At 46.0% G+C, this 14,424-nt stretch overlaps 1 protein-coding gene across 2 annotated transcripts in view; it reads left to right on the top strand.

The window, feature by feature from the left end:
- The window catches only part of LOC141157247 (arf-GAP with dual PH domain-containing protein 1-like), a 151,927-nt gene extending 141,430 nt beyond the window's left edge, over nucleotides 1–10,497 (top strand). For both annotated transcript variants that reach the window (XM_073644267.1, XM_073644268.1), the window contains one exon: nucleotides 10,270–10,497. In XM_073644267.1, the coding sequence (XP_073500368.1) occupies nucleotides 10,270–10,298 (29 nt within the window). In that variant the 3' untranslated portion in view covers nucleotides 10,299–10,497. The remainder of the gene's footprint in view (nucleotides 1–10,269) is intronic.
- Nucleotides 10,498–14,424: the final 3,927 nt, after the last annotated feature.

Raw genomic sequence — 14,424 nt, 5'->3', positions numbered from 1 at the left:
GACCGCCATCTTTTTTCTTCACAAAGAAGGACCCTGCCGCCACGGGTGAAGATGAGGGTCTGATATGTCCCTTCTCCAGACTTTCCTCAATGAAATCCTTCATGGCTTGTCTCTCAGGGCCAGAAAGATAATATAGTCTGGACTTTGGTAGTTTAGCTCCGGGGGTCAGGTTAATAGAACAGTCATAAGCATGATGAGGAGGCAAATCCTGACACCCCTCAAACGTCCTCAAAACCAGACAGAAAAGCAGGTAAAATTTCCGTAGAGATAGTAGCAAGGGAAATTTCTAAACAGTTCTCATGGCAGTAATCTCCCCGGTTTGCCAATCCACCAGCGGATTATGTTTAACAAGCCGAGGTATACCCAAGACAATCCGTGTGGGAAGATTGTGCAGAACATAGCAATGGATTATTTCACAATAAACTGACCCCACCCTCAGTTTTACATTATGTACAATCTGAGTAAATGCTTTCTGTGCAAGTGGTGCCGAGTCAATGGCAAAGATGGAAATAGGTTCAGCTAAAGCACAGCAAGCAAGACTGACTCCGGCTCCACTGTCAACAAACACAGAAATTTTCTCGGTTTTGCTCTCTAGCACCACCTCAGCTGTCAGGACAAAGCGGGAACTGCAGTGTGGCCACCAATGCAACCCTTGTTTATCCAACTCCAGACTACCAAGACTTAATGGAGTCTCCTTTTGTTTAGGAATTGAAGGACAGGCCTCAACAAAATGTCCCCTTTTCCCACACAAAAAAAACATACGCCTTTTTTCTTGCGAATCTCTGGGGAGATGTATGATGTAGAGACACCCCCTAACTGCATGGGTTCCTCCACCTCCCCCACTACTGGTTCACCCCCAGACCGCTCCCCTGGCAGAGGTACACAATCCCGACAAGAAGGCCCCGGAGAAGGTTTCACCTATCTGTTCCGAAGGCATCTATCAAGACATATGGCCAAAAACATGGCAGCCTTCAAGGACTGAGGGGTGTCATATACTGCCAAGGCATCTTTCAACCTTTCAGTAGGCCCCTCACAAAATTGACTTCAAAGGGCAGAGTCATTTTATTTGGAATCCGTTGCCCATCTACGGAATTCCGAACTGTACTTTTCCACTGACCGATTCCCCTGCTGAAAACTAAGTAGCCTAGACTCAGCCAAGGCGACTCGTTCAGGGTCATTATAGATGAGGGCCAGAGCTCTGAAAAACCCCTCCACAGACTGGAGACAAACTGAGTCTTGCGATAACGAAAACGCCCATGACTGAGGATCTCTCTGCAATAGAGAGATCACAATACCAACCCGTTGCTCTCATTACCGGAGGAGTAAGGACGAAGTTTGAAATACAATTTGCATGCCTCCTTAAATACAAAAAACTTGTCCCTACCTCCTGAAAACCTGTCCGGGAGGGCAACCTTGGGTTCAGGCTGGACAGGCCTGCCTGCAGAGACCCCCACATTGGCAACCTGTAACCGTTGATGCTGTTGCTGTACCTCACCGCGGAGGTCATTCATCCCTGCAAGCTCTGCAACTGAACCCATATCAAGGAAGAAAGGGAAAAAAAGGTGTACGCCCAAAGACACACAGAAAAAAAAATGTCAGTTCCCCCCTCCCCCCCCCCCCCTTTTCAAAACGTGCTCGGCCGGCTATAATGTCACGCCAGGTTTTGGAAAGACATAGTGCAACACAGAGGGAAGAGGGAAAGGGAGGCCAGACACTAAGGAAAGGGGGAGTTGCTTAAAAAGAAGCACAGTAAGGTCATGGAGTGGCTTAGCCAGTCTCCAGACCGTAATTCCATAGAAAACTTATGGAGGGAGTTGAAGCTCCGAGTTGCCAAGTGACAGCCTCAAAATCTGAATGATTTAGAGATGATCTGCAAAGAGGAGTGGACCAAAATTCCTCCTGACATGTGCGCAACCCTCATCATCAACTACAAAAAACGTCTGACTGCTGTGCTTGCCAACAAGGGTTTTGCCACCAAGTATTAAGTGTTGTTTGCCAGAGGGATCAAATACTTATTTCTCACAGCAAAATGCAAAAAAATGTATTGTGAGGCAGTGACCGGGATCGTATATGAGGGACGTTATATCTCCCCCAGAATGTGTACAGAGACCTATTAAATCCATTGGAGTGCATCACAGTCACAGACACAGCTGCGGCTGCAATGCAGGAATGAAGGTGAGCAATGACCTAGTCAGGCTATCTGACCAAGGCAGATTAGTAAAAACCCAGCAGGGCCTTCATTTCTTGGAGGAGGCTACAGGAAGGCAGTGGGGCGGCCTCCTCCCTCCAACCTGGGTTTTCCAGTGGCTCTTGCCACAGGTCCTTTAAAAACCCTGCACTAAGGATTAGTGTTGTTCAGTGTTGGGACCTGCTAGGAGCATAGCAGGAAAGCTTGGCAGAACAGTGTATAGCTGAACCCACGCCTGGGAAGGCTCTGCACCCGTCAGGCTTTGAGCGGCCCGGCGCGGCCGTTGTCCCCGGCAACCGTTGTTTATGGTCTCATTGTAACCCAGCTGCGAACCACGGGACTTTCTGTTTACCCGTGAGTGCTGAATAAAAGCTGCTTATGTTGGACTTGCTTGGGTCACTGCCTCAGTTACTGCACGGTGTGAACACCGCCGCCTTACAGTATCTAATTTATACAATGTGATTTTCTTGATTTTTTTTGGGGATATTCTATCTCTCAATGTTAAAATTAACCTACCCTTAAAATATAGACTGTTCATGTCTTTGTCAGGGGCAAACTTACAAACACAGCAAGGGATCAAAGAATTATTTCCTTCACTGTACCAGTTAGTGGAATCACAGTCTATTGATCAAGCTGTAAATGGCCGAAAATGTATTTCGCTACTGAAAAAAATCAAATTACGTATGTACAATATGTTATGATGAAAACTATGGATTATTATAGATGTAACTGTAAAAGGCCCCGGCTACTAACGGCGGGGGTAAGATTCCGTTTTGATACAGTGATGCCACTGACAGGACAGATGAGCTTCAAAAGAAAAACGGTGGTAAAACAATAACAAGATTTATTGTAACAAAACTCGCCCCTGTTTGTATGGGGAAGAAAAGTGAATAAAATAAACAGTAACATTTTTAATCCAACAACTCGTACAAAAGAATTGTGTTTTATTTTTCTTACCAGGACAACAGCCACATATCCCTGGTCCCAGTAAGGGGATGTCTTCCCTTGGGCCAATAATGCCACCCCTCTCCCCTAAATGTGTCCGGACTTAAACAGGACTAGTTCCTAAGGGGAAGCCGTAATATGTGTCTTTTCTCCTGGTTCACAATCTTAATACCATTCCCAATCAATAAACTTTCTGGGATCCCAATATGACCAAACTCAGCTGTACAGCTAGGCGGATTACAGCCCAAGTTCACAAGAATAACATTTAAAATAAACAACCATATTCAATTCCCATTTACAAGAACACAGATGATAGCAAATTCATTTGATTAGCATGCTCTGCGGGAAATTCAATCCAGACAGGTGGGTTCCTTGGGAGCTTCACCACGGACTGTGGCCTTTCTGGACTTCGCACCGCGCTATCAACAGTCGTTGACAAGATGAACACAGTTCGTGCCTCACTGACGCTGTCCCATAGAGACTAGTCATTTAGATTGGTCTCAACACCTAGCTGACCCTAACTAACTCGTTGGACCGGTTTGGGAGAATTTAAAATAAGAAGAAGAACATGAGGTACCTCATCCTTGTTTAAAACGTAGGGTGCTTTACCCTCTGCCGGCGCCGTGTCACACTTCACAAGATGGTCGGCTCTTTTCAATGTTATCCCACTGTTGAACTTCCCTGCGCTCTTCACCGAACAGAAATAGAGGATTATTGTCCCAGACGTCACCAATCACAGGAGCACGAAACCGCTGCACTCCAAGGGGGAACCAGGTTCGCCTACTCCGGACCTTCCTTTTTTTTCTCATCCAGAAAAAAGCTCCCAGACCACACGCGTCACGTCTCAGCTCCGTCTCCCTGGCAACCCAACCCCTCTCCACCAAACAAACTTTATCCATGCTCAGCTTGAGTGGCAGAGCAATGATGCAATGAAAGTATTTTATAACTCAAGCAGCAAGATTGCATTTTCACTGCACAGTTGGTCTATTATTTGCATTGCAGCATTCATAAAATTATTCAAGTATTGTTTTGTTAACACTTAATAAAATGTAGATCAACAGTGAGTGTCACTGACATCTAGTGGTCAGATGTCATCATTACAGGTGTAGCCTCCACTCACAGTCATCACCAACACACATATGTCTATACACCCTATTACATAACTGAAATCATGGACCAATGTCCATGTTGCAATACCTGCATTAACTCCAACTTCTGACTTAATAATTAACAAGACTCTGTCACCAGGTTTTTACTGCCCTATTTAATCACAACATAAAGTAGAGGCAGAGACTCCGATTGTAACACTGTTTCACTTTCTGGGCATCTTGCTGTAGTTTGATAGGATCGCTGTTTTATCTGTTTCAGCTCTGCTAGTCCTCTTTATGTTAAGTTTCTACTCAGTAGTCCTCAATATTCCTGAGTTCTGTCTCTCCCCACACCCTACCACTGATTGGGAGCTTTCTGCCTATGCATAGTGTACACAGAAAGCTGCCAATCAGTGATGTGGGTGGGGTTATATAGAGCTCAGCATTCAAAGAACTGCTAGATCTGCTGCGATAAAACAGGGATTTTATCAAAACTGCAGTAAGCAGCCCAGTAAGTGACATATTGCTGGAATAAGGGTCATCATGCTGATCTCAGATGGGCTAAAAAAAAAACACTGGTGACAAATTGTCGTTTATCTATTCTTTGGAAATCTATGGGGTTCTTCTTGATTGCTGCTCAAATACAAAGCAGTGAGAGTTAGTTTATATTACAGGAGCCGCCTGCAAGATAAATGCCACAAAAAAGATAATAAATAGAATTATCTTCACAGATCTACAACTAGGGTTTTTTGGAGGCCCCATTTGGAGCCTGTTTTTACTATTCCATCAGGCGTGATGTCTGTCCGGTGCCGTTGGGATGTGCTTTACATTGGATCCAGCACAGCTGTCATTAGGATTATTCCAACTGTGGTCTCTAGATAGGTATCAGTGGTTCTTACTTTACTGTTTAGCCAATATTGTTAATTATTAGGGTTGAGCGAGTATGTTCTGTCCGAGTATGCTCGGGCGAGCTCCGAGTATTAACAGCTGCTCGGTGATCGTTAAATCGCTCCCGTGTGCATGATTTGCAACTGTTTGACAGCTTTATTACATGTGAGGAATGTGTAAGAAATAGACATTCCTCACATGTAATAAAGCTGTCAAACAGTTGTATATCATGCACACGGGAGCGATTCAACCATATCACCGAGCAGCTGTAAATACTCGGAGCTCGGCCCGAGCATACTCGGCGAAAGGGTTAACAGAACATACTCGCTCAACACTAATAATTATATGAAAAGCTCCTGTCAGTCCCCCTGCGAAAGGCCTCTCACTCAGCCAAATCTGACTTACTGCTTTGCACTGATGAGGGGCAAACATCCTAAGTCATGTGGCCAGGATCATTAAAGGGTTGATATTGACTTTTAGGATTGCTGCATTCAATAGTTGGAAATAGAGTTCAAGTCCACTTCTCTGAAGAGTCTATTTGTATAGGAAAAACTCTGACAGCCACAGGAAACAGGTCATACATACATTTTTCCTATTGAACAAATACATTGAGTGAACGAAGCACAAAAGTATTGAGTAGATAGCATACCTGGACTTATCCGTGACACGCTGTGAAACTCAAGTGATACAATTTGGTTCAGATTTAGATCTACAAGCCCTGCAGCAATTATGATACAATGTGTCGTGAGAGGTCATCACAATTGCCTTCACTATGATTTGGTTATTACATTTGATTACCTTTTCTAATCTACTTTTTACACTAAAGCCTCATGCATATGGGTGAAATAAGCATGTGCCTGGGCCCTTATGTACTGCTACATTTCGCACATACAGCACTGGACGAAGCATGATACAGTCATGTGTCACCATATACCCTCCTGCACTCTGCTCCTCTCTGAGGTCTTAAAGACATAATTTAAAGGGAATCTATCAGCAGGATTTCATCCTTCATATATGTATTATAATGTGCATGTAGCTCTTTAAGAGACAAGCCCACCTGTACCTTTACATGGTCAGTCCGTTAATCTGTTACTGAGAAAACAGTGTTTGAATTGATATGCAAATGAGGCTGAAACACTATGGTAGATCTGAAGTCTCTGTCACTCCAGCTCTATTCCCTACCCAACGCCTCCTTCTCCTGCTTGACTGACAGTTTCTATGCTGTGTGACTACAGGCAAAAGATCTATCAGTCAAGCAAGAGGTGGCGGCTATCAGTCAGTTCAGTAGGTGGTAATTAAAAGGGTTGTCTCATTTTATTAAATGAGTAAAATTTGTAGTGTGGCGGTGTTCACACTGTGCTGTAATGAGGCCGTGACCCAGCAAAGTTCAACTCAAATGTCTTTTATTTTTCAAAAAACTCACAAAGAAGAAAACAAACGGTATCCTCCGGATCGCAGTTGGGGCGTCAAACAGTCTGTCTCCAAAACCCGTTGCCGTGGTCGACTGCACCGCCGTGTCGCGCTGAGGTGTGCCAGGAGTTTTGCTTTTCTTGGCTCTACGTTAGTTTCACACAGGCCTGTATTGCAGAGCCACCTGATCTGCAGCTTGCAGACAAAACACTGACACACCAAAACCTTTGCTGCAGGTGTTTGAATGAAAAATGTGGACATGAACCACAAGCAAGACCCGGGCTGGAGGGAGTGAACCGCCCCACTACCATCCTGTAGTTCACTCCAAAAATAAAGGCCCCTGCTAGGTTTTCTTAAATCCGACTTGGTCAATTAGCTTGACAAAGTCCAAACTTACTTTAATTTTGCACTGCAACCACAGCTGTGTCTGTGACTGTAATGCACTCCAGCGGGTTCAATATGCTTATTCTATGCGCATCCTGGGGGATACATATCGTCCCTCACATATGATCCCCCTCACTGCCTCACAAATTGTAACGTGCTTATAAATCAAGCAACTTTGCAATTTATTTAGTTTTTATCTTTGCATTTTCCCTCCCCTTGTTCCAGCAGCTGTAACTTTTTTTTATTTTTCAGTCAATCTAGGGCCCGTTTATTTTTGCGCTTTAGTCTTAAATTACACCATACACTACCGTTCAAAAGTTTGGGGTCATTTAGAAATTTCATTATTTTTGAAAGAAAAGCACATTTTTTTCAATGAAGCTAACATTAAATGAATCAGAAATACACTCTATACATTGTTAATGTGGTAAATGACTATTCTAGCTGCAAACGTTTCGTTTTTATTGCAATATCTACATAGGTGTATAGAGGTCCATTTCCAACAACCACCACTCCAGTGTTTTAATGGTACATTGTGTTTGCTAACTGTGTAAGAAGGCTAATGGATGTTTAGAAAACCCTTGCACAAGTATGTTAGCCCAGCTGAAAACGGTTTGGCTGATTTGAGAAGCTATAAAATTGACCTTCCTTTGAGCTAGTTGAGAATCTGGAGCATTACATTTGTTTGTTCTATGAAACTCTCAAAATGGCCAGAAAAAGAGAACTTTCATGTGAAACTTGACAGTCTATTCTTCTTAGAAATGAAGGCTATTCCATGCGAGGAATTGCCAAGAAACTGAAGATTTCCAACAACAGTGTGTACTACTCCCTTCAGAGGAGAGCACAAACAGGCTCTAACCAGAGTAGAAAGAGAAGTGGGAGGCCCCGCTACACAACTGAGCAACAAGACAAGTACATTAGAGTCTCTAGTTTGAGAAATCGACGCCTCACAGTTCCTCAAATGGCAGCTTCATTAAATAGTACACGCAAAACGCCAGTGTCAACGTCTACAGTGAAGAGGCGACTCCAGGATGCTGGCCTTCAGGGCAAAGTGGCAAAGAAAAAGCCATATCTGAGACTGGCTAATAAAAGGAAAAGATTAATATGGGCAAAAGAACACAGACATTGGACAGAGGAAGATTGGAAAAAAGTTTTATGGACAGACGAATCAAAGTTTGAGATGTTTCGATCACACAGAAGAACATTTGTGAGATGCAGAACAACTGAAAAGATGCTGGAAGAGTGCCTGACGCCATCAGTCAATCATGGTGGAGGTAATGTGATGGTCTGGGGTTTCTTTGGTGCTGGTAAAGTGGGAGATTTGTACAAGGTAAATGGGATTTTGAATAAGGAAGGCTATCACTCCATTTTGCAACGCCATGCCATACCCTGTGGACGGCGCTTGATGAAGCCAATTTCATCCTACAACAGAACAATGACCCAAAGCACACCTCCAAATTATGCATGAACTATTTAGGGAAGAAGCAGGCAGCTGGTATTCTATCTGTAATGGAGTGGCCAGCACAGTCACCAGACCTCAACCCCATTGAGCTGTTGTGGGAGCAGCTTGACCGTATGGTGCGCAAAAAGTGCCCATCAAGCCAATCCAACTTGTGGGAGTGGCTTCAGGAAGCATGGGGGGAAATTTCTCAAGATTACCTCAGCAAATTAACAGCTAGAATGCCAAAGGTCTGCAATGCTGGAATTTATGCAAAGGGAACATTCTTTGACGAAAGCAAAGTTTGAAGGAGAAAATTATTCTTTCATATAAAAATCATTATTTCTAACCTTGTCAATGTCTGGACTATATTTTCTATTCATTTTGCAACTCATTTGATAAATAAAAGTATGAGTTTTCATGGAAAACACAAAATTGTCTGGGTGACCCCAAACTTTTGAACGGTAGTGTACATTTTTACCAAACATGGGACTTGAATCTGCAATCGCCTGATCACTTATATTATGAAAATGGAGATCTTCTATGAAGCTCAACTTGTGACTGAGCTTCACAGGATTACCAAGATGGCAGCAACAGGCCCCCAACAGCCACAGTAACCCTTTTGTGCCTCACAATCACGTTGTGAAGGGGTGATAGGAGACGGATTGCTTGCCTCGCTGTCAGAGATTGACAGGTCTCCTAGGCATGTATCGCGCACTTGCAATCTGTTTGCTGTACAACTTGCAAGCGCTGTTCTGAAACTGGATGGATTTGGGCAGCTTCAGTGTCCCTGCGCTGCTCCCATGCTGCAGAGGCAAAGCTGCTTCTGCCGCATGGTAGCGAGCACAGCTAAGGCCATCCGTTCAACCATGCCGCCAACCCAAGCGTGCGCAGTAGCATCTATCGCTTGCCAATAGATGCTACATTTTGCTGGAGGAAAAACAAATTTTCCTGCGGCAATATGGCACCGCCAGCCGCACTTGCTCAGTAGCATTTCTCGGCAACTGAGAGATTCTACTGCGCATGCGCGGGTGGCGGGGGCCTTATTGCTGCAGGCAAATTTCTTGATTTCTAACACAATTACACAGGCAGTATTTAAAATAGGAGGCAGGTCACTAAAAGCACAGTGACCTGTCAGAGGCCATACAGTGGAATACATAAGCAGAGCACCAGACAGAGCGCCCTCCCACAGGCCGCCCCGAAGCACGAGCATATCATTATCTCAGGAATGAAAATAAAGATTAAAAAAGAACCACAGCACGAATTTAATCAACAAAGGTATAATTTTAATCAGTGTAATGTCGCCCACCTGACAGTGTATGTGGTTTACTAAGCACAATCCTGCTGACAGGTGCGCTTTAAATGATGTGTCCAGGACTTTTATATTGATGACCCATGTCATTAATATCAAATCAGTGGATGTCCAGCCCTTGGCAATGACACAGATCATCTGGATAGAGGTGCCACAGGGCACAGAAACTGGCAAAGCACTGTACATTTAGTAGTGGCCGTGAATGGTACTGCAAGCTCCCTCCCATACCAGCGAATAGAAGAGAGCTTGCAGTAATAATCATGGCCTCTTCACAATGCATGTTGTTATGGCACTATTGTTGCAACTCGGCACTTTTATTGAGTGGATTGGTGGAGTACCAGAAGGTGGATCCCATCCTTTTTCATATTGATGACCTATCCTAAGAAGAAAATATTATCATTTTTAAAGTCTCAGAAAACCCCTGTAATGTTATTATCTATTAAACGCTGTGTAAAGGCTGAATACAAATGTAATTCCAAGTGATCCCTCCATACAGTCATCCATGTATTACATTTTTACATGTGATTTTAAATGTTGTAACTGTATTCCCTTACACAGACTTCGGTATATTTGCCCTTCATAGAATTGATCCTAACGTTTGTTCTCTTTTTTCTCTTAGTTGAAGCTCAATTTAAACACCGTTCCTAACAAGACTGCCAGAACCACGAGAAATCCTGCGACTGCTCCAGGACAGATTCCAGCCATTCAGCACTGGACTGCTTCCTTATCCATGCGCCATGTTTCAGCACGTTGTTGAACCAAAGTCTGTTTTATTGTCTGGTAAATCATTGTTTCACTCTGTGCCAGGCGACTGCTCTGCCTATTAAACCGTTTTAAGGAAATGTAACAGATGTAGTCTCTCTCTATTACATTAACATTTACCACCGGTTACTCTAAAATTCATGCAAAATCAATCAAAGCGAATCTGTCACCTTTTTGAGCTTTTTGAGTTATTAATATGGGAACGCAGGTTGTATACGGGTGAAATTAGTCATGCCTGTATGCCTCCTGGATGTGGCCTTGTTTAGAAAAAAATCATCTTTTATAGCTTCGATCTTCCGGGCTATGGGACTTAGGCTGCCCGGAAAATAAGACTGTCTCCGGTCTTCTTTATACAAGATTTCTCCTCCCCTTCTCTTCAGACGTCCCTTTCCTGTCATGTGTGCGGCCGGATATCCCGCGCCTGCACATTCTGCCTGCCGTCTCGCCTCTGTACTGTGGTGAATTTACCATTACTGTGCGACGGAGATCACTGGGACCGGAAGTTACAGTGACTCTCCGGTACCTATGCACATCAAAATTGAAGCCAGTGCACACAGAAGGGCGGAACAGTGCAGAAGGAGAGATGGCAGGCAGAATGCGGAGGTGCGGGATTTCCGGCCGCTCACATGACACGAAAGGGACGTCTGAAGAGAAGGGGAGGAGAAAACCTGTATAATAAAGACCAGAGGCAATCTTACCTTTCGCGCCTCATAGCCTATGTAAGGCAGCGCTCGTCATCATACTGGGGGTAACTCGCTTCGCTGCGTCAATCAATGCACACGTGCAATGTCTTTACGTTTTTCACACAGTGTTGCAGTTTATTATGGCACTTCATAAACCGCTGTTCACACACAGTTCATCTTAGTCCGCCACCGGCAGGTTTACACACATAAACAATTCATGAGCCAAGTGGCACACCGGCCCACTTGCTCCAGGGTACAGCTTACGGCAAGGTAATAAAATAGCAATGTTCATATCACAATGTCCATATAGCACCGGGTATTACCTTTGCCGGGTATAGCTGTCTCAGTCCCTTACTCTGCCACCACTGTGGCTCTGCGGATTCCCAGGTAGGGGTCTCCAGCCGTCGTTCCCTCAAAGGCCACTGACATCCACACAGGATCCAGGCTCTGCCTTCCAGGACTCTTACTCAAGCCGGCTCTCCCTCAAAGGCCACTGACATCCGCACAGGATCCAGGCTCGACCTTTCAGGTACCAGGCTTCACTTCAAAGCCGCTGCCTTCCAAGGCCACTAGCATCCGCACAGGATCTAGTCTTTGCCTTCAGGCTGCCAGGCTTCACGGTATCACGGTATCCCACACACATGGGGTACAGGCCTCACGCCTCTCACACCGAACACACCTGTCTCAAATTAAGCAGGTTTATATATGCTGTGCACAGACAGCCTCATACTGACAGGACCTTGCTGATGTCACAGTCATGTGATCAGTCAGCTGTGTGTATAGGTCCTGTGTGCTGTCCCAGTCATGTATACAGAGCTTTACTGTGCATGCAGGACCTGGGTGATGTCACAGTCATGTGACCAGTCAGATAAAGGGGAAGGTACATGGTCCAGTAAGCACATCCTGGACCATTTACAGTAATGCTAGCAACCTGCTGCATTACATATCCCCACTCTCTGTTCAAACTTGTGGGGTTGAACACATAATATACACAATAACATTATAACTCCCAGCTCACATATAGACCATGAACTTTACAATTGTGCTACTCAGCCCCTGGAACCTTAGTCAATGACATTAGCCCATTCCTTAGGGACCTACCATTTGTCACTGTCACTGACTTCGTCAGGTCACCTTTCCGGGTCGTAACTTTGTCAGGTCTCCCCCGCTCCCAGCGGTCAATCAAAACCCTGTCAGATCTTCCCCGCTCCCAGCGGTCAATACAGCAGCGCAACTCGCATGCCCCGGTATCTAAGGTCCGGTTCGACTCCGTACTGTCCCGTCCTCTATTGGGTCGTTTGTATGGGCTGCTCAAACCGGAGTTACTGGAGGTCTCACTACTAGTGTTGAGCATTCCGATACTGAAATATCGGGTATCGGCCGATATTCACTGTATCGGAATTCCGATACTTAATTCCGATACTTTTATAATATCGAATACCGGAATCGGAAGTTCCCATAATGCCTGCGCTCTGCAGTGTCTCTGAAGGATGACAAGCTGGATGGCAGCGCTCAGCTGCGATCCAGCTTGTCATCAGAATGCCATCCCAGCGTGGGAGAATTCTCCTGATTGTTTAAAAGCCGGCGCGCGGTAAAAAGCCGCCGGCTTTTAAACAATCACGCAGCCCCATACTGCTTCCCCGCAGCCTCCCACCCCGATCCTCCGCTCCCCTCGCCACCTCCCATCCCGATCGTAAATTAGGACCGGGCGGGGAGCACAGCACCAAGGAGCGAAGGACCCGGGCGGGGAAGCCGGCAGTGAAAAGACTTCACCGCCGGCTTTCCCGTTCTGTGCTGCGCTTTCCCGCCGGTTATTTCAAATGAACAGCTGAGGTATCAGGTGATGCCGATCAGCTGTTCATTTGAAGTCGCCGCGCTGCCCTCAGAGGGTTCATGTGAGTTCATGCTTGACTGCATGAACTCACATCAACTTTCCCACGGCCGCACAGGTCAGCCTCACCTCCCGGACCCGTCATGATTAGTGTGTGTGCGGGGTGTGTGTGTGCGGGGTGTGTGTGTGCGGGGTGTGTGTGTGCGGGTGTGTGTGTGCGGGTGTGTGTGTGGGGTGTCTGTGCGATGTGTGCGGGGTGTGTGTGCGGGGTGTCTGTGCGATGTGTGCGGGGTGTGTGTGCGGGGTGTCTGTGCGATGTGTGCGGGTGTGTGTGCGGGTGTGTGTGTGTGCGGGTGTGTGTGTGTGCGGGGTGTGTGTGCGGGGTGTCTGTGCGATGTGTGCGGGGTGTGTGTGCGGGGTGTCTGTGCGATGTGTGCGGGTGTGTGTGCGGGTGTGTGTGTGTGCGGGTGTGTGTGTGTGCGGGTGTGTGTGCGGGGTGTGTGTGCGGGGTGTGTGTGCGATGTGTGCGGGGTGTGTGTGCGGGGTGTCTGTGCGATGTGTGCGGGTGTGTGTGCGGGCAGACATAGGCCGATGTGACACTACTACTCCCATCGGCCTATGTCTGTCCCCCGTCCACTCCTGCCAGCAGGATCAGCTCGATGGGAGCAGTAGTTCCCATCAGCCTGATCCTGCTATTTAAATTGCCCTACTGTGTCCCCAATAAATGTTAGATACATGTCATTGGTGGCCAGTGGTTACCTAAAAGAAATTAGTTCATACATTACCTGTCCCCGCCGATCGCCACCTAAAATAAAGTAAAAAATAAAAAACTACACCTATACTCACCAAGACACCTAATTCCCCGAAGCCATCGATCTCCTGTAATAAAATATAAAATAATAAACCACAACCTTATCCTTACCCCTCCGTAGCAGTCCACGAGTGTCCCACGAAGATCTCCAGTTCAGAGCAGCCACATAGAATGTGACCGCTCTGAACCGCTGCCGCCGCTAGAATGACGGGGCCGTAAGGGTTCACCGGAGTTCAGGCAGCGCTGCTCCGGTTAGCTCCTTTACGGCACTGCTGTATCGTGAGAAATTCCCACGGTACAGCACTGCCGTAAAGGAGGTCTCCGGAGCTGCGCTGCCTGAATGCACTCCGGTGACCTCAGTCAGTGGCTCCCGCTGCCGGGAGCGGACGTGTTCCCGGCAGCGTGAGCTTACAGCAGCCATGCACAGCTGTCACCATCTCCAGATGTGACAGCTGTGCATGGGAGATCAGCGCAGGAACGTGGACAGGTAACTATTTTTTTTTTAGTAAACTAAGAATTAAATAAAATGGTGTGTTTTATTTCAAATAAATTATTTTTTTCTGGGTGTAGTGTGTTTTTTCTTTTTAACACTTTGTAGGTTAGTAATGGGGGTGTCATATAGACGGCCATCATTACTAACCTGGGCTTCATGGCAGCTGGCGCTGACATGAACCCCACCACTATTAC

Source organism: Phyllobates terribilis, unplaced genomic scaffold (genome assembly GCF_046119375.1).
Source record: "Phyllobates terribilis strain yellow unplaced genomic scaffold, ASM4611937v1 Scaffold_8__6_contigs__length_399053987, whole genome shotgun sequence".
Classification (NCBI taxonomy): domain Eukaryota; kingdom Metazoa; phylum Chordata; class Amphibia; order Anura; family Dendrobatidae; genus Phyllobates; species Phyllobates terribilis.
This window is presented reverse-complemented; position numbering and strand designations above follow the sequence as displayed.